The 21,598-nt window shown below is 39.8% G+C and overlaps 1 protein-coding gene and 1 long non-coding RNA gene across 3 annotated transcripts in view; one reads left to right on the top strand and one right to left on the bottom strand.

Annotated features, from left to right (window-relative positions):
* The first annotated feature begins 3,342 nt into the window (after nt 1-3,342).
* On the top strand, nt 3,343-10,295 carry LOC308651059. Its single transcript, XR_014022480.1, has 3 exons — nt 3,343-4,718; nt 8,811-8,904; nt 9,180-10,295. It is a non-coding gene; the product is annotated as an uncharacterized lncRNA (long non-coding RNA).
* The window catches only part of JCAD (junctional cadherin 5 associated), a 53,612-nt gene continuing 37,308 nt past the window's right edge, over nt 5,295-21,598 (bottom strand). For both annotated transcript variants that reach the window (XM_081297753.1, XM_081297754.1), the window contains 2 exons: nt 17,650-21,395; nt 5,295-6,466 (listed from right to left, as the gene is read on the bottom strand). In XM_081297753.1, coding sequence (XP_081153879.1) covers nt 6,432-6,466; nt 17,650-21,395 — 3,781 coding nt within the window. In that variant the 3' untranslated portion in view covers nt 5,295-6,431. The remainder of the gene's footprint in view (nt 6,467-17,649; nt 21,396-21,598) is intronic.

Below are 21,598 nucleotides of genomic sequence, written 5' to 3'. Positions count from 1 at the left end.
CACAATTAATGCAGTAGAAGTACAGGACAGAGGGAGGCAGTCAAAAAAAAAAAGAAACAGCAAATGGAGTCTAAATTAACAAACCTCCCCTAACCTCAAAGGTGGACTCTCCAGCTAAAACCGAAGCAGAGGCCCACTGGACCCATGAGAGCCAGCACTCACTTTCCCATGGCATCGTAGCCCCAACAACCCTGAGTAATGGGATGACTGACATTGCCATCCTGTGTCCTGTAGGCTGACCACCTTGGGGGGAGATCTATGTGTGGGGTAGAAGCAGAAAGCCTGATTCAGTTAGCACCACACAAACAACTCTGAACCTAAGTATAAGGACCTGGAACAGCTAAACTGTGAGAAAACCAGTCTATATAGGCCACTATTGATTAATGTGTTGGGCCACCTGCCAGGCTCATAAACACCCCATGCCCTGCCCTAACATGAGAAAAGTTATGCTGAGAGAATTTGTATATTGTCAGTCCCTTGGCTGGTCCAGAGCTATGGTGAGGGGAAAGAGAAGCATGGTAAGTCATTGGAATGGGGGAGCGGACCACCCTGGTGCAAGACATGATGGCAGGACTCCCACCCTCGTGAGGACGCAGCCCTAAGTCACACACAGCCATAGTTTACAAATTGTCTTACTCTTGGACCCTCTGGCAGGGCAGAAGACCCTATGGAATTTCAGGTTTGCCAAAAAATAAGTTACATAAACTTAAGAGTTGGAAGGAACCAGAAAATTAAGTTCAATCCCCTTTTCCTCTTATGGAGTAAAGTGTCTCAGAGTGGGTGGCCGGGGTGACAACTAGTTAATGGCACAGCCAGGCCCAAAACTAGGCCCCTCAATTCCTAGGTTGTAAGTTTCACCTTACAGCATTGATTTGGTCCAGGGACATCTTTTGGTTTCTTTCTTTCTTTTCAGTTCTTAATATGTGGATTCAATTATCAAACAACTGGGAGATAGTCTTTACTTTAAAACCCACAACTACATAGGATCTGAAATTTCAGATGACCTTCAAGGTCCTAGAACAATCAATCTTTGAGCCCCACACACGTAGTCAAGGCAGAAATGAGAAAAACAGCCTACGAAAGCTAATGAGAGAGGGAGGAAACTTAACTTGGAAAGGAGGGCCCCATTTTTTAAACCTCATAAAAAGTAGCTTCATTTATTGGCCTGACTTCTAGCATTAACAAACCAAGAGCATGCTGCTTCCAGAAATGCCATGCTGGGAACAAGGCTCCCTATGAGAAAGCCGGACCCCGGGTTTTAAAACCTACAAGATGTCACACAAGCACTTTCCCCATAAGGCAAAGATCTAGCTTTGTTCTCCATGCTTAGCACACCCACAAGATTGGGGGAGGGGGTTTCTACATATCTGCTTCTCATGTTCAAGTGGGAGAGGCAGTTGAAGAATGGGAAGCCAAGAGGTGACATGGGCAAGGCCATGTGGTCAGCAGTGGAGTCAAAATTTGTACCGAATCCCTGAACTGATGCTTGGCCTCTTTCCACCATGTTGGCAAAGGCTTTGGGAGATATGATGCAGCAGGACCTTCAACTCCCAAGAAACACTCATTGGAAAACAAAAGTGCTGAAATTCTGTGGGCCTGTTACCCATGCCACCTGTTACTGCCCCTGCAGTCTGCTGCCCTCTGGGAAGCAGTCTGTAGGGCATCCTGGGCAGCTCTTGCCCCCACAGCCAAAGACAGTAGACATAGATATTTCCATGCAAAATCTTTATTTGGAACATGTGTTATGGACCAGGCCAGCCGTCCTGAAACATAAGGGTATTTACATTGTGCCAAGAAATACAAGAGCTCTGTACAGGCATTCATCTGTGCTTTGATGGCATTTTATCTGCTACTTTGCTCTGCTCTGCCTTCCCTGTGCTCATTTTCCTCACTGTCCTTCACCTTTCATCACCCAAGGTCTCCTGTACTGCCTTATATGGAGGTGGTGACCTCACTTGGTAAATGGCTGTTATTGTCTGTCTTCCCCGCACCCTCTCCACCTGCCCTAGGTAGTAAAGGTGCCCAAAGAAAGGAAAAAAACGTCTCTGTGGGGTTGCAGGGCCTTGTCTTCCCCTAATTTTATTTTAATTTACTTACTTCATGTAATCTATTTTGAGACTCTTCTGCTTAACATACTGAGTGCCAGGGCTTTGATTCTTGGCAGACGCAGGTGGAGAGTCCTTTGATGATTTTTATAACCTATGGGTTTCTCCTCGTTTGGACAACTGGTTTTCATTTCTAACTTGTGTTTTCAACTTGAACTTGCTTTTGTCTCCTTCTTGCTCTGTGACAGAGTGTCACACATCTGGGCTTCGCCGCAGGGCTCGGGTGCAGGGAGGTAGAAGTAGGTGCTGCTCTTTTGGCTTAGCTGCCAGCCCCAGCAGGGCTTGGCTTCCACGTGGAAGAGGCTTCCTCTTCGCCCCCAGTCATGGCACGGGAATGAGTGGCAGCAGTCTGGCTTGCCTTTGGGTTAACCTTGTCGGTAGGCAGAGATCACAGAAGGAGCACCTCCCTGGCCTCTACTGGGTTAGTAAACATAGTTGTGACAGGGGCTCTCAAAAGTCAAGGCCAGGAATGCACAGGAGCTTTGGCCATGACCCCACCTGCTAATGAACTTAAGGACTGTTTTAACAGGCAGGTGGCTAGAATATAGGGACCTTTTCAAGAGGCTTCTATCTGAATTTATAGTTCTAACCATTTCCTTTGTTTCCAACAAAACATGCAGGCTGGGGCTGCTCTTCCTTTGAATGTTTTGTCTCCCCTCTTAGCTTGGTGGGTCCCAGAGTGGACCAACCCTTGCTCCAGGAAAGGACCTCCCACCATGCTGACTCTTAAAGGTCATTTGGAATGTGTCTCTTAAGTTCTGTCCTGAGTAGCAATTCGCCTCCCATAAACAGATGTAAAGAATGTGCAGTCAAAAACAAAACAGAAAGAAAATGCAAGAATCTCCCAGGCCTGCAACAGCTTCAGTTTAAGAAACATACTCCTATTCCTACCCTTCCTCTTAGGCCTGGTTCTCCCCTGCACAGCCGGATCTGGCAGAACAATGCTCCCAAACATTAATGTAATCGTAGATAAGAATTTAGGAAATTGCAAGTGTTTCTCTAAGTTCAGATATTTAGAGACAGAGAATTCGGCTGCACTGGTTACTTTGCAAGAGATGTTAACCTGACAATGTGTATTATTTCCTCATTTTAAATGAGTAATGAAAAAGCCCAAACACGCAAACACAACCTTTGGGGAGCTGCAGGATGAAATGGTAGGTTAATGCTATCTTCCATTGTTCCCTTCTGCCCAGATCTGGGATGTAGTTGGCTCAACTGCAGAACCGCTCCATCAGATTTCCTCAGAAGCCCCAAACCAGGATGCTCAGAGTAAGTCATTCTGCGGCTGGGAAAAGTGGTCAGGATCTAGGTTCAGAGTCATTTGAGTTTAAATATTTGAACTTCCATGAATGACAGCCCTGTACCAACAGGCAAGTAGAAGAAAAAAGTCCTACTTAGAATTTCCACTTGAATCAAAACACAGACGTACAATTCTAGTAAGGAAACCAGAGCATCAAAGAGTAGATCCATGTTTTAGGGTCTTTAAGAAAAAAGATATCCAAGTAGTTATGAATGATATGGAAATAATTCTTACGAGTCAAACAGGAACTGGTTGCATCTTTAGAAAGGAGTTTTCTGGGATTTGCAAAACATAAGGTTGAAAATGATAATAAAGAATGATTTGCAATCATTCATAAATTTTCTTCAAAGAAGGGCAGCTAAAACTAAATTACTATAATTTCTCTCCTTTTGCAAATCCAGAAATACATTTCATACATAATTCTTTATACAATTTTTAGTTTAAATGGTCAAATTTAGAACTTTTAACTTTACCAGTTCCAAATTATTAAACACCAACAGAAAGTCATGTGTGAGAAGAACAATGAAAAACACAAAACAAACACTTTTTTTCCAGCCACAGGCATGTATATATGAGAAATAGGAGTAATGAAAGTATAATTAGTATTAATTTCAAAACCTCTGTAAAATCTAGTTTTGATTAGAAACTGTTATTTACCTCAGAATATGAAAGTTTAAAAGTCAGATTTTCAAGTTACTAACTTTAAAATCACCCCCTCAAAAGATTTACAAAGGCTTGAATCCAGAAAAATTAGGGTTAAAAACATAAATAGTAATAATTTTCACTAAATGCAGAATGGTTCCAGAAAATTATAATTACAGCTATTGAGAATAAAATAAAAACAGAAAAGAATTGAGACACATAAGGTACAACTTTTTTTTTCCCCTTGAGGATTCTTTTTTTTTTTTTCTATTGAGGCATGAGCTAAAATTTAATTATTTTGTTAAAAGAAGTTTCGGTTGGTATCAATGAAACTTAAGAAGTTAGAAAAGAGCTTATGTATATAAATGCATATGTACGTATGCATACATTGGAGTGTGCACGTAGGTATTTGTACATGTACCTTCTTTCATTTGCTTTTAATTAGGGAAATACAGAGATCTCCGAGTGGCTTAGCCTTCGCTGAGTTCTTTCTATCAGATGACTTGAATGATTCAACAGTCAGAACAAAGTGACCCGATCTCTTTCCCACCAGATTTTTCCTGGGAAGAGACTGGGCCTGTCTGATTGCTGCTGTGAAAACTGGAGTCTCCTCTAACTTCTCATAGCACCACGCTCTGGAAAGAGATTATAGGTGGGAACCAAGACTGCAAGTAAGTGTATTTAGACTGGCTTAGATTCTGTTTTGCCTGCTATGGTCCAAATACATGAGGTTCTTATGAAATAATATCATATGGTACAGATATGAGCAGGCCACAAAACCCAGTCCATCACTTTAGGGTCAATAGACAGACCAGCCAATGGTTCACATTTTAGGAATTTGAAATGTCTAAAAATAGATGAGGTGGTTTCTCAACAACAACAAAAAATAATAGAGAAAGAAAGAAAAACCATAAAAGGGGAAATAAGGGGAGAAGGGGAAAAAGGAAAGAAGGGAAAAGATATGAAACCATATAGAAAATATTAGCTAACAAGAATACCTTATTGAGAAGGAAAAAAATGCATAAAATGCATACATTTTGTGCAGGTTAATGCAATATTAAACACAGTAGAATATATAGGCCTTATTAATTCTTTTGTAATATCTCCAAGCACTTTTTAAAAATATGTGAGGCTAATTCAGAATCATTCTAAATAAAAATACACATTTCTTTAAAGAGACAGGGGAGGGGAAGAGGAGGAAGGTATGGCATCAGGGCAGATCCCCACAGACATAAAAAGATGAAATATGTTTTTTTGGTAATTTTAATTGATATGGCAGTAAAAATTGTTGCAAATATGTAGGCTGGTTTGAAGTAGAGGGATATTTTCAAATATAACCTTATAGCTACATTTGCAAAAGAAAATTTTGTGAAAGTTTATTAACCCTGTGATATGTTTATATTGACATTTCCTAAAATAAAACAGAAGCAATAGTTAAGAATGGGTCAGGGACATATGTTTTAAAGCACGAGCAGACCCTCTCTGGGTTCCTCTCACACAAAGGGATAGACTCTTAAATAAAATAATACTTCCTTAAAAATCTGCTGCCTAACAACTGTTTACATCATAGAAAAATAGCAATTTTGTAAAAAGAAATATAGTTACTTTGTTAAAATTGTCTATTTTAAACCAGCAATTATTTTTCATATAAAGAATTTCTAAACATCCATACAGAAAATAAAAATAGATAATACTGAGTGCAAAGCAGACCATGGCATGTTTGCAAACAACGAAAGTATTTCATTGCCAGATAAATAATGCTCTTAGTATATTACAGTACAAATGTTCTCTTTTAGAAATTTTAAAGATATTGCTTTTATCCTCTGATGGCAAGTTACTTACAAGTAAAGTTACTTCCAGCAGCAGAAGACCAAATTGATTAGAAATGGATCATATATATTCATTCACATTTACCCGATACTGGAAGCGCCCAAACACTGGGCAAAAGCCTATACCCCAAACCCCTTAGCATGAGTGTGGACTGCAGGCTGAGGAGATTCAGAGGGGAAATGACATTCATGGTCCTTTCAAAATCATTCATTATATCTTCCATGTCTACATTTTCACATGGAACCAAATTAACACCAGACTATTTATCAGCTTAGCCAAATTCATCAGGAAGGAGATTGCATGTGAAAACTCTTTTCTACATGTAGGCATTAAATCTTCATGTTATAAAAACAGATGGTTTCAACAGACTATTGCTTTATATTCACAGCAATTCTGTATGAATAACAGATTTCCTACTGACAGTGGTGAAGGAGAAATCAGTACACTAAAGACCAGAGCTGCTAGCTTCTGCTTGGGCAAGATGGGTGGATGGACTCAATCAGGGAATAATCAACCAGCAAACTAAGGTGGTCCCAGGCTTCACTAGAAATTCATCACACCCTCTCCACTCTGCTTGGGTCATAGGAATCTGTAAGAGAAACAAAGGAGAAAAGAAAAGGGAAGAAGAAATAAAATTAGTGCTATGTTTAACTAGTGTTTTTTTTGAGGATTAAAAATCCTCAGCCTAGAAATAAATTTGTTTAGAGAGCAAATCCACAAGAGTATAAAATTCATTTTTAGACACTGCAACAATCTTGTTTTCACTGGAAAATAAAAATCTATTGTTAAAAGGTTGTTTTTAAGAAATATGTATGATTATTACTCAAACATATGAGAAAATGTGAGTTGTTCAATTTTTTAAAAAAAATATTTTTTGTAGTTGTAAATGGACAGAATGCCTTTATTTATTTTATTTGTATATGGCACTAAGGATTGAACCCAGTGCCTTGCACATGCTAGGCAAGTGCTTTGCCACTGAGCTACAGCCCCAGCCCAAGTTGCTTAATATTTTGATGACCCCTTCCTGTTGTTCATAGTGGAATAGAATTAATGATACATGGAGAGTTTCTTAACCAGCAGTAATGTCCTTGGCTGATGCTATAGAGGATGTATTTTCTTTTCTCACCTTTTTTAAAAAAATTATTATTTGTGATTTTCAGCTATAATGAAAGCTTGCTTTAGAATACACATTCTTATGATCAAATACTGTCCCATCAAGGCCTGGGGATCCTGAAATCCAGCAACGAGTGGTACAATAACTAAAACATTGTAGAGATTCCTCAAAAATTAATAATAGAACTACCATATGATCCAGCAATCTCACTACTGGATACATACACAAAGGAAAGGAAATAAGAATGTCAGAGATACTTGCATACCTATGTTCATTGCAGCACTATGCACACAACAGCCAAGACATGGAAACAACCTAAAGGTCCATCAAGAGATGTATAGATAAAAAAAAATGTTTCTCTCACATATATACAATGAAATATTATTAAGTCTTAAAAATATCATTAATAACATGGATGAATCTTTTATCATGGTAAGGGAAATAAACCTGACACAAAAAGACAAATACTGTATGATCTCAATTTTAAAAAGGTTAAACTCATAGTAACAGAAAACAGAATGGTAGTTATCAGGAGATGGGGTCCGGGAAAAGAGGTGATGCTAGTCAAAGAGTGTGACCAGTTCAGGATGGTGGCATAGTCAATGATGTTGTGTGGTACGCTAAAGATCTGTAATAGTTAGATCTTCAGTGTTTTCACCACACACTAAAAATTCCTAACTATTCGAGGTGACAGATGTTAACTAGCTTGAATGTAGTACCTGTTCTACAATATGCATGTGTGTGTGTGTGTGTGTGTGTGTGTATAAAATACTGTATACTTTAAATATATACAATTTTTACTTGTCAATCATACCTCAACAAAGCTCAGAAAAAAAGGGAAAAAAAGCAAGGCTCAACACAGTACAAAAGGTGAGTCATTTAAAAAAGAAGTCTGGAAGGATGATACAAGTTGTCACTAAGGAAAACAACTGCAAAACCACCTTTTCTGAAATCCATCTGAAAAACTATGTGCTATGAAGGCCACTTAGATTCCGACTTCTCTAGCAGCAAAATACTTCACCATGTCCTTCTTGAACCTTTTCCACTTGGTGCCACATATGTATGATATGCTAAGTACCATAATGGTGATAACTAAGACAGTGTTGGGAGCACGCTGAGCAGATGTTATAGACTGGATGGGACAGTCTGCACTGAGGAACAGAAGGCTGCTCCTGCTCAGATGTGATTAGCTGCCCCAGGGCTAACCTGGCTGAAAGGAAGTGGAGTCCACATGAGTTATTGCCATCTGACATTTTACACTTAGCAACACCCTTGTGCCCACAAAAGCCAGCTGCAGCTGAGCACTAGAGTTTTGTGCTCAATCAGCCTCACGGTGTGCCAGTTCTGAAAGGGTCCACCTATGAGCAAAGAGGACACTGAGAATGAGGCAGGAAGTCATTATGGCTGATAATCTGGAAAGGGCACGATTCTAGCTAGTCTGAGGGAGGCTAAGGGCACGATTTCAGTTAGTCTGAGGGAGGCTGGGCATCCACAAAACTTCAAATCATACCTGAGGCCCACAGCCCTGGGGCCCAGACATGGAGCCATGAAAACAACTCTGTAAAACAATGGGCTCTTCCATTAGCTCGTGGACAGTCTAGGTTCGAGAAAAATATGGTGTGAGCACTGTAATGTTGTTTTAAATGTTCTAGTAGTTACATTCAAACAAATAAAAAGAAATTAACTTTAATAATATACTTTATTTCACCAAATATATCCAAAATGTTACCATTATAACATATATTAAATATAAAAGTTATTAAGATATTCTTTTTTTGTACTAAATCTTGAAATTCTGGTGCATATTTTATACCTACAGCACATATTTCAATGTGAATGAACCACATTTCATGTGCTTACCCATCCAAGAGGACAAGGGGCTACTACTATACTGGTCAGTCTGGATCTTGAAGGTAGAGTGGTTATCTGGTACTATGGTTTGGAAAAGTGTCCCCCAAAGGTCCATGTGTTAAAGGCTTGGTGGCTAGATGGTGGCATTACTGGAAGTGATGTCCCCTTTAGAAGGTGGAGCCCAGGAGAAGGAAATTAATCATTGGGAGTGAGCCCTTGAAGGGGATGTTTGAGCTCTAGTCCCTCCTCTTCCTGTCTTTTTCACTTCCCATCTACCATGAGGTAAAACGCTTTGCTATGCCATAAGCTTCTGCCATGGTGTGCTGTCTCATCACAGGCCCCAAAGCAACGGAACCAACTTACCATGGACTAAAACCTCTGAAACTGTGAGCAAAAATAAATCTCTCCTTTTTTTCAAGTTGATTATCACTGTGATGGAAAGCTAAAACGTGGAGTATTTTAATCCTCTTTCTCTGAGCTCTATTTCAGCCGATGAAAATCCACCAAGATATGTCCCAGTAGGTATTTCACGCATTAACGGCCTGAAAGCTATTGCCCTTGAAGGTGTGTTAATGTCTAGCCTCCTGATGGTGCTCTCTGGCTTCTTTGAACCTTCCCTGATTTTGTCCACTTTGGGCCTAAAGCAGAGAGCCCCTTACATCCTCTTTTTAGCTTTTCATTGAGTTTTTTTAAAAAAAATTATATGTTTTCTTCTTTCTTTTATCTGTTTAATTATGACCTGAATGGTTCATGGACATTATACATATTCATACTTGTTACTTTTTTTGCATTTCTATCATGTTTTGAAGGCAGTTATTTTTCATGGATCAGTATTTTAAGGATTGGGATGTTTGATTAGTGTATTTTGGTTTTGTTTAGTATTTTATTTAATTTTTATTTTATATATTTTTTCTCTCACTTATCTGTGTCCCTTAATTCTCTTTGCTTCTGCTAACAGCCAATCTCTATTGTCTTCTCTTTCACTCTTCCTTTAATTTTTTACTTTTATTTTCTCCCCTCCTCCCTACATCACTTCTGTTCTTTCTCTGTTCACCTTTCGAAATTATAAACCCTTTTGCAAACTTATTGTTTTTTCCTGCAGGCAATAACTGATCACATCATTTCTGTTTATTGTGACAATTAACACTGTAGATGTCACAGCATGAAGTACTTCGTTTAACACTGTATATTGTTTGCATTGATTGTTGTTGTTATTTGTCTCCCCCTAAAAAGTGAGATATTAGAAACCTTCAGGGATACTATAAGTCCACAGGGTAGAAAGTCTACCTCCTTAATACATATGGTTGGATGGGTAGACACACAAACAACATGAAAAAGGAAGGGAACAAATTGCCTCAAACCAAAATGCTTCAATAATATAATCTTTTGACACCACAGTGAAAGAAATGTCAGAGTAGTTTATAATGTTCATAGTTGAATTAATTTGTGAGGTAAAAAACAATGTAGGAGTAAAATCAGAGATAGATATTCTGAAAAAAAAAAAGCAGAAATCCTCAAAAGGAAGGAATCAAAAAACCAAATAAAAATTCAATGAAAAGCATCCCTAGTAGACTAGACCACTTGTAAGACAGAGTTTCAGACAATGAAGCCAAAATATATAATCTTGAAAATAAAATTGACCATGGAGAAAAGATGTTAAAAAGACAATGAGCAGAACTTCCAAGGAATATGGGATGACATGAAAAGACTAAATATAAGATTTATCAGAATAGCTGAAAACTCAAAAATATAAATTAAAGGAATGCACAGGAATGAAATAATGTCAAAAAATTCCACAAAGCATAAGGATGAAATGTAAAATCAAATACAGGATGCTAATAGAACCTCAAATATACAAAATTTCAACAGACCCACACTAAGGCACATTATTATAAAAAAGACTAACATACAGAATTAAGAGAATTTTAAAGGCTGCCAGGTCACATTTAGAGGGAAACTAATTCAGATCTCAGATAATTTTTCAACCCAAACTCTTGAAGCTAGGTGGTCTTGGAAAAATATATACCAAGCTCTGAAAGAAAATGGATGTCAACCAAGAATACTATGCCCAGCAAAATAGAGCTTAAGAATTGATGATGAAATATAAAAAAATCTTCCACATCAACAAAAGTTAAAATAATTCACAACTAGAATGCCTGTATATAAGAACATACTTAATAAAATATTTCATAAAGAAGAAATGAAAAATAAAACTGAAAACCAGCAAAGGGAGGAACTACACTAAGAAAACTAGTCAATCAAATTCAAATTTAAAAAAATGAAATAAATAAAAAGATGGAATAAAAATCATTTCTCAATAATAATATTGATTATAAATGGCCTAAACTCACCAATAAAAGACACTGATTGGCAGACTCTATTAAAAAACAAGACTCAACAAGATGCTGCCTCCAAGAGACTCACCTCAAAGGCAAAGACATCCATAGACTGAAGGTAAAAGGATAGAAAAAACCATATCATTCACATGGATCTCATAAACAAGCAGGGATTTCCATCTCCATATAAGATAAAGTAAAGTGAATTTCAGGCCAAAGTTAATCAGAAGGGATGAAGGAGGACATTTCATACTGCTAAGGGAATGATGACAAAACAATCATAAATATTTATGCCCCAAACAATGGAGCATCTACATACATCAAACAAACCCCTATCAATTTCAAGAATCAAATAGACCACAACACAATAATAATGGGTGACTTTAACATGCTTATTCATCACTGGATCCCCTCCCCCTCCCCCCAAAAAAACAACTGAATAAAGAAACTATAGAACTAAGAAATATAATTAATAACAGACATTATAGAATATGTCATCCGTCAATGACTGAATATACTTTCTTTTCAGAAGCACATGGATCCTTCTCTAAAATAGACTATATCTTCTATAAAGAACTCATAAAGCTTAACACCAAAAAGACAAATAACCCAATCAATAAATGGGCTAAGGAACTGAACAGATACTTCACAGGTGAAGAAATACAATCAATCAACAAATATATGAAAAAATATTCAACATCTCTACTAATTAGAGAAATGCAAATCAAAACTACACTGAGAATCCATCTTACTCTAGTCAGAAGGGCAATTATGAGAAATACAAGTAACAATAAATGTTGGCAAGAATGTGAGGGAAAAGGTACACTCATACATTGCTATGGGATTGCAAATTGGTGCAACCACTCTGAAAAGCAGTGTGGAGATTTCTCAGAAAACTTGGAATGAAACCACCATAACTCAGTTATCCTAATCCTTGGTACGGACCCAAAGGACTTAAAAATCAGCATATTACAATGATGCAGCCACACATCGATGTTTATAGCAGCTCAATTCACAATAGTTAAGCTATGGAACCAGCCTATGTGCCCTTCAACAGATGAATGGATAAATAAAATGTGGTATGTATGCACAATGGAATATCACTCAATCTTAAAGAAGAATGACTTTATGACTCTTGCTGGTAAGTGCATGGATATGGAGACTATTATCCTAAATGAAATAAGCCAATCCCGGAAAACCAAAGGCTGAATGTTCTAATATGCAGATGCTAACACATAATAAGGGAGGCATAGAGAAGAACAGAATGTCAGTGGATTAGACGAAGGGGAATGAAGGGAAGGGAGGGAAGAGAGTGGGGGTGGGAATAGGAAAAATGTCGAATATAACTTTCCCATGTTCATATATGAATACACGGCCTTAGAATAAGTTATACTCCATGTATGTGTAATATGTCAGAATACACGCTACTGTCATGTATATCTAAAAAGAACAAATTAAAAATACTAAACAAGCAAACAAACAAAAAACCACTCTTAAGCCTGATCAATGAAATGAATGGTTGTTTTTTTTTTGAAAAGATAAACAAAACTGATAGCATTTAGCTAGACTAGGAAACAAGTGGAATAGACATAAATAAAATCAGAGATGGAAAAGGAGACATTAGAACTTAGATCCCAGAAATACAAAGACTCAGAAGACTATTATAACAATCACACACCAAGAGGCTGGACAACCTACAAGAAATGAGCAAATTCCTGACTCAGACAACATTCAGAATTGAATCATGAGAACAGAATAATGAGAAAGGAAGTTGGATCAATAATAAAATGTGTCTCATCAAAGGGACATCCGGGACCTGAGGGTTCAACTGCTGAACCATACAAAATATTTAAAGAACCATTACCAAGTCTTCTCAAATCATTCCAAACATTTAAAGAGGAGGAACTGCTTCTAAATCCATTCTCTTAGACCAGCATTACCCTGATACCAAAGTCAGACAAGGACACAACAACAATAAAAAAGGAAACTATAGCCAGTATCCCTGGCAAAAAGAGATGCAAAACCCCCCACAAGTTATTAGCAACACAATTGAACAACACATCAAAAATGCTAGTCATGATGGAGGGATGCAAGGATGGTTCAATAATTTATCAATAATATGATATATCATATTAATGGAGTGAAGAATAAGGGACATATGATCATTTCAATAGACACCAAACAAACACTTGAGAAAATTCAACATTGTTTCATGATAAAAATCCTGAACAAATTAAGAACAGAAGGTTTGTACTGCAGCACAATAAAGGTCATACATGACAAGTCCTCAGCTAATCTCACAGAATGGCGAAAAGTCAAACATTTTTTCCCCAAGATCTGAAATAGAAAAGGATGCCCACTTTCACCACTTCTATTCAGCACAGTACTAGGAATCCTGGCCAGAGCAATTAGGCAAGAGGAAAAATAAAAGGCACCCAAATTAGAAAGAAAGAAATCATACCTGTATCCAGGTAGCGTGATTATATATAGAGAAAATTCTAAAGACTATTGAAAACTGTTATGATCTCATAAATTAATTTGATAAGGTTGCAGGATATATCAACATACAAAAACCAGTAATGTTTTTATACACTGATAGCAAACTATCTGAAAAATAAATCAAGGAAACAATCTCATTTATAATAGCTACAAAAAAAAACTCCTCTTGCGAATAAATTTAACCAAGGAGATGAAATACATCAACACTGAAAACTGTAAAACACTGATGAAATAAATTAAAGACACAAATAAGTGGAAAGATATCTCATAGATATGAATTAGAAAAACAGGCATTGTCAAAATATCCATGTTACCCAAAGCAATCTACAGATACATTACAATCCCTGATCAAAATATCAAACTAATATTAAAAAAACACTCTGAAATTTGTATGGACCCTCAAAAAACTCTGAATAGCCAAAGCAATCTTGAAGCTAGACGCAGAACTTCAAAATACATTAAAATGTTATAGTAACCCAAACATTATGGTATGGTCATTGAAACGGATACACAGACAAATGGAACAGAATAGAGGGCCCAGCAATAAATACACACATTTATAGGCAACTAAATTTGGGGTGTGGGAGGTACTGGGGATAGAACTCAGGGGCACTTGACCACTGAGCCACATCCCCAGCCCTTTTTTGTATTTTATTTAGAGACAGGGTCTCAATGAGTTGCTTATCAGCCCGCTTTTGCTGAAGCTGGCTTTGAACTCGCAATCCTCCTGCCTTGGCCTCCCAAGCAGCTCGGGGCAACTAATTTTTTTTTTTTTTTTAACAAAAGTGTTAAGAACAAACAATAGGGGAAGGACAGTCTCTTAGATAAATGATGCTGGAAAAACTGGATATCCACATATAGGAAAATGAAATTAGAGTCTTATGTCTCACATACATAAAAATCAGTTTAAATGGATTAAAGACTTACATGTAAGACCCCAAAACACGAAACTACTAGAAGAAAACATAGAGACAATGACGTTGGTTGAGCAATGATCTTTTTGGATATGACCTCAAAAACACAGGCAACGAAAGCAAAAATAGACGAATGGGTTCTAACAAACTAAAAAACTTCTGCACAACAGAGGAAATGACAAAGTAAGGAGACGACCTACAGAATGAGAAAAAGCATTCACAAACAATATGCCTGATAAGAGGCAAATATACAAAACTGAGGACTCAAACAACTCAATATCAAGAAATAAATCTGATTTTAAAAAAGGATCTGAATGGATATTTCTCAAAATATCACACACAAATGATTTATAGATATATGAAAAAATGCTCAACAAGACTAAGTGTCAGGAAAATGCAAATCAAAACCACAATGAGATGTGACTTCACTCCTGTTAGAATGGCTATTCTCAAAAATACAAATGATTCCAGTGTTAGTGAGGATGTGGAGAAAAGGGAACACATATGTGCTACTGGTAGGAATGTAGATTAGTGTAGCTGCAATGGAAAAGAGGATGCAAGGTCCTCACAGTATTAAAAGTGGAACTACCCTAAGATCCAGCGATCACAATATTGGGATATATATTCAGAGGAAAGGAAATCAGCATGTTGAAGAGCCATCTGCACTCCCACGTTCCTTGCAGCATTATGGGCAGAACAACCAAGGTATGAAATCAATCTAAGTGTCTATCAATGGATAAAGAAAATGTGGTACATACACACAATGAACTACTACTCAGCCATAAAAAGAATGGAATCCTATCATTTATGACAACATAAGACACTTTAAGTGAAATAAGCCAGGCCCACAAAAGCAAATGCTGAGTCACTTCACTCACATATAATAAGAAGATGTTCATCTCATAGAAGCAAAAAGTAGAATAGTTGTTACCAGAGGCTGGGGTGTTTGGAGGGGAATGAGAAAATGTTCGTCAAAGTATATAAAATTACAGCTAGGTAGCAGGAATAAAGTCAAGAGATCTATTACATAGCCTAGTGACTATAGTTAGTAACAGTATATTGTATTCTTGAAAAATGAAAAAATGAATGGATTTAACATTGTTATCACCATAAAAAAAAAAAACGATAACTATGTAAGGTAACACATTGCTGATTAGCTAGATTTAGTAATTGTGTTTTTGAGGTCATATCCAAAAAGATCATTGCTCAACCAACGTCATTGTCTCTATGTTTTCTTTTAGTAGTTTCATGTTTGGAATTTCTTCTAGTAGTTTCATTTAGTAATTCCAAAATGTATATATACTTTAAAACATCACATTGTACAAGACAAATACAATTTTGCCTGTCAATTTAAAATCAATCAATAGCTTAAAATATGGGCCATGTAAAAACCTTTTCCACTAAAATGACAAAGACTCCAAAACTTAGTACTGTCTTCTTCAGCAAAAGCCCAGCCAACTTGCCAAGTCAAAGGCCCCAACAGAGCCATGATGAACAGATTGTATCAATAATGCATTTTGCATAAGGAACAGAGCAACACTGGCTAAAAATCATACTGCATTTCTGGAAAGATTTTTAAAGTGTACCCAGCATATTTTTTAAAATTAAAATTTCTAGATTCCACTAGCTGAAACAATTGCCCTTTCCCATCTACTTCTAAACTCTTAGATATTAAACAGAAAACAAAAATAGGGGTGGAAGGGAGCAGCACCACTTGTGGGCAGCTTGGGAAGATGGACTGACTCAGGAAGTGGCAGCTCCCAGACTCTCCACTCATGGGCAGTTTCCCCTTACTCTAAAAGGGTCTGGACTCAATGATTGGAAGTTCCTTCCAGACTGTGGTTTATGATGTGAACTTTCTGATATTTACTTCAACTAACTGTCTAGTGACTTCTAGGATATATGATGGATTAATTCCCAGTTTCTAAAGATAATTCCCAGAGATCCCAAGAATTTGCTGGGTCTGTTTTCGTCACAGATGAGACGGTGAAATAAAGTTTATGAAAAAAAAAAATCACTGTTACTGTTAATGGGGAAACTGCCCAGTGGTTCCATGAAACAGAGGGGGCCGCATTAAAACACACTAAGGTAAGACAACAGAGAGGGTTCAAACGCCTCACATGAGACTTAGCAATGAAAACTTAGGGGACTTTAAGAAACAGAGCTGGCGGGTGGCTGTGGTTTGAATATGGTTTGTCCCCATCAAAACTCATGTTGGAGGCTAATCCCCAGTGTAAGGTACTGAACAGCAGCAGGGCCTTTAAGAGGGGACTGCTTTTTAAAGGGAGTGATACAGAGAATGGGTCAGTTGTTTCCAGACCATGCTGTTACAGGTGAACCTGGAACCTCCCCTCACTCTGTCACATACGTGCACCTGCAGATGCATCTGTTATGAAGTAGCATGAGGCTGTGGTCAGGTACAGCTGCCCGTCTCAAACTTCTCAGCCTTCAGAATTCAGCCAAAATAAAACTTATTTCTTTATAAATAACCTGGTCTCTGGTATTGTTACAGCAACAGAAATGAACTTAAGACAGTGCAAACTGTGAATTTAGCCTACTAAATCTTGAAATGTTTCATAAATGGTGATAAATTGGGAAGCAAAGAGTATTGGAAGGTACACAACCTAAAGGGACTGATGATCAAATCAACCTGGTATATCTTTTCATAATAGAAAATAAAGAGCAGTGAAGATCACTTGGGTGAATGCCTGTTATTTTAGGAGGAGATAAAATGCTGTGGTCTCCAAGGAAACTCATGAAGTTGCCTGGGATAATGGATGCTTTGTTGTCTTACCTTGTTATAGTAAGAGGCCCGAAAAGTTGATTATACAGATAATTTTATACAGTTGTTTACATGGATAATTTCTATAAAAGATCCTGATTTCTAAGGAAATGTTCTGGATAATTCTTTGAAAATGAACAATCTTTTGATGAAATGACCCAGAGGGTCTACTTTCTCAGAATATGCAGATTTACAATATTGATAAACCTTTTTTTTAAAATCAATTTAGGATTTCAAATTAATAACAAACGCTGGCCTTCTTGCCTAACTTCTCACCTGGGCACCAGAAGCCTTGATCCATGTTCTTCCGCTCCCTCTGACCTGCCAGATGCCCATTTTCTTCCTGAGAGATGACATCCTTGGAGACAGAGTGCAGGTGCCCAGCTCTCCATGATTGGTCCCCACTGCTCAGGGACACAGGTCCTCCTGGCTGCGAGGCCTGGCTCCCTGGGACATTCAGTTCCTCCGCCTCCCCTGCAGAGTCTATGTTCTTGAAGCTCAGGCACCTCATCCGAGACACAGAACTCACCTCTTTCATTCTTATCAAGCGGTCAGGGTCCGCCCTCCTCTGGGGGGATGCCAGTTTTTCTTGTAAACTTTCAATTGCTTTGGAAGGGTTTCTGAGCCTCTTTTCTGAGCCTGCCACATTTGGGGTCCTTTCTATAAAATGGAACAAAGTGGACCTGAAGGGTGGTTTTGCCCCCACATCCTTTGGCTCAAAGGACTTGGACTCCAAGTGGTTGGGCTGAGGCTCAGGGCTGGTGGGTTGGCTGGTAAGGACCCCATCCACATTCAAGGGCTCACAAGTCTGGGGAGCCCTTTCCCCTACAAAGAGGGGGCTTTCCGTCCAGCCACACTTTCTCCTGCCATAGAAGGCATCAGTGGTAACCAGGGGTGCATCTGATGGCACTGAGCTGGGCAGTGACTTTTCCCTGGAGGATTCTGGGCTGCAGGCACTTGTATCAGACTTGGGTGGTTCGTTCTGTCCTGTTCTGGTGCCCCGCAGGAGGGACTCCACAGCCACCTCAATGCCCAGAATCCTTTCTGCCCTCTCCTGCAGGGACTCCTCTTGGGGGATTTCTATTGCTCTTCCTTTGCCCAAAGATCCGTCTAACTTACTGACATTCTGCTCTTGCCCCATTGTGAGCCCCACAGACCGTAAGTCTGGTGCTGAGAGGCCTCGATTTTTGACAGTAAGGGACAGTGGGACCACTGTGTCCTTCTCTTTACCATCATTCTTCGGAGAGACCCCTTTGTTCAGCTGCACAGAACTTAGAGCATTGGTGAGTTTCAGACTTTCTGGTGGCTCTTTAGATTCAGCCAGATAGGACAGAGGTGCTGGTTTTGTGTCACTTGGTCTTGAAGACATCATTCTTTTCACAGGACCTGAGCTGATTAGCAGCTCATTCATTCCATTTACAACCTTTTGGCATTGCTTCTCTGTAAGTAGGCCTCCATCTGCCAACTGGAAAGGGCCAGTTCTGCTGTCTTCTACCTGCAGGGGACCTGGGAATTGAGGACGGGCACAGGGGTGGCCAGGATTTGGTTCCTCACTCCAGCTCTCAAATCTACTTATAATTCTTCCCAAATTAAACCCTGGATCCTTTGGCACCAACACCCCTGGCTGCTGCTCCTTGTTTTCATGGAAGCCCTGGTTTCTTGGTCCAGAGTCAGTGTAGTCTTCCTGCTGCTGTTCAGTCTCACTTTCCTCAAGGCTGCTGTTGTAGCTTTCTTCCTCTTCTTGAAGCTCCTTGTTGAAACTTTCTAACTGACTGATCAGATCCCAGGGTCGACGACTAACTGGTTTCAAGAGAAACTGACCAAATGGCTGTTTACTGTTGCAGGGGCCCGCCATGGGTTCCCCCTTCACCACCTCAGGCTTAGGCGCAGGGTGGGCTTCATGTTCTTGGACAACCACACAAGGCTGACTCTGGCCCACTTTTGGCACAAGTGCCTGATTTACAGATGAGGAAGTCCTTGAGAAAGCACTGTTGCTAGATGGGCTGAGGGACATTTGACCTTTTAGGCTATGAGCATCTGGCTTCTGGTTTTGGTCACCAGACACTAGTGCTGTGTGCAAGAGAGCTCTGGAGGCAGGGGGTTCTATGGATTTGGGGGCTGGTGCTGTGTTGCTCATTCCTCCCCCGTTTTCATCAGGAAGGAGCTGGGATCTTTGGGATTCTTCAGAGAAGTTGGTTTGAGTTTGCTGATCTTTGTATTGATGCCCTGGCCACGGGCTAGAATACTTGAACTCTCTGTGTTTTGCAAGGTGGATAAATCTGAGGTCATGTGTTTGTTTGTCTTCTTCTGGTTCCCCCAGATCGAGTTTTGTGAACTCTGTTCTCCCGACCATGCTTCCTGTGAGAGCTTGCAGCTCCAGGTCAGTGGAAGACGTGCTCAACAGACTTTGTTCCTGCAGAGCTGTGCTCTTATCAACCCTGTGCTTTTTATCAGCACTCTGTTTTAAGTCATTGTTGTTCGTATCTATATCTGGCAGATGTGATTCTGATTTAACTGGGATGGAAACCAAACAAAATATGGTCTCGTTCATTTTTTTCTTTGAAGTTTTCTTGGTCTGAATCCCAGTTTCAAACTTTCTGAGCTTGGTTTGGACTTCCCAGGTACTTTCACTCTGTGGGTCTGGGGAGGAAACCTGGCCTTCCTCACGTCCATGCTGGCCTCCTCTTACGCCAGTCCACTGTTCTCTTACAATGCCGGGATCTCTCTGGTCAGAGAAGTTTCCATCTTCCCCATTCCCAGGGTGCTGGCCCCACAGCCACCGGGGGCTGGGATCAGCAAAGGCCAGGCTCCTCTCATTCTCCGACAGGGGTATTGGGCCCTGTGCATTCACAAGGGCACCGTCGCATTTCATTTTCCCATGAGCTGGCTCTTGGGCAGTAACGGGACCAGAGTGATATGGTCTATCATCAAGCTTCATTTCTTCACAGAAACCCATAGGTTTAGCTAGTTTAATATGTCGTATCCGTGGATCATCAAAGGGGATGTACTGAACAGAGCTTTCATGGGCAGTGACAGGACTGGGGAATTGAGGGAGCCCTCGAGGAGAGCCAGGGCTCATGCTGTACTCATTCCCTGTTCCAACGACACCAGAAGGACGTGGACAACTGGCCCCGGGCTTCTCAGTAAGATGTTGCGGTTGACTGTGTTCACTACTCACGTGTCTGGGTGCTGTATCTTCCAAGTAGGGGTTTGGGATATGCTGGGGGGGCGACCTGTATGAAGGCGGAGGCACATAAACTGGAGGCTCCAAGCCAGAGTCTGACATGCTGAGCTCATGCCTGGAGTCATTAGTTTTGGTCGGGTAGGAACCGTGGGGGTCCGTTTGCTGGCTGCCCTGAAAGTCGCTGTTCTCTCCTCTGGTCTGTTGGTGTGAGCCATACAATGGAGGCTTGAGGGGTCTCCCAAATTTAGGCCGTGAAAAAGGGGTCAGGGAGCCACCCTTCTCAGGGTTCCTTGTGGACTCCAAATGTGGCACACAATTTGGAGCATACGGTGATATCAAAGGAATATCTGGTACATGTCCATCATTTACTGGAATGGGAATTTCCATGAAGCTTAGGCTTTCAGGGGAAAGACCTCGAGGCAATGACCGGGATTTCTTTTTGTTCTGAGAAGTCAACACATGTTCACCTTGAATGAATGGGTACAGCTCTTGAAACAATTTCTCCCCATCACCATCAGACATCTGCTTCCCTAACTTCCTTGGCTGATTCCAGCTTTCCAGGCTTACGTTCTGCCACTTGGCAGAACCCGACATCCTCAACTCTTCTTCCCAAACTGCCTTCTTCATCACGTCCTCTGTCCTTCCTCCGACTTCCCATGAACCCTCCCTTACGTGGATGGGCATACTGTGGGCTTGGGCCATTCCTCTGACCTCCAGGTCTTGCCGGTCTCTTGGACTCAGCAAGCTACTGACCTCCTGTCCTCCTCTTCTCCAATAGGCCTGGTTGTTACCGATCTGGGGCTGAGAGGACCATGCTAAGGTGGGTCGATTATAAAACCTACAAAAGAAACAAAGAGGCGTAGATGTTACACCCAGAAGAAACATGCACTTCTCTGCTTCTGTGGCTGGTGTGAAATCAAACTTAAGTTAGTGCCTTTGAAAGATTGCTACCCAATCACAGTGTTTGCCAATTTTAAGGAAAACAAGTCCCAGTGATCACAGATGGAGGACAGCCACATATTTTGCCAGCAAGGGCTGAGG

Source organism: Spermophilus citellus (genome assembly GCF_964194105.1).
Source record: "Spermophilus citellus genome assembly, chromosome: 6".
Lineage (NCBI taxonomy): Eukaryota > Metazoa > Chordata > Mammalia > Rodentia > Sciuridae > Spermophilus > Spermophilus citellus.
This window is presented reverse-complemented; position numbering and strand designations above follow the sequence as displayed.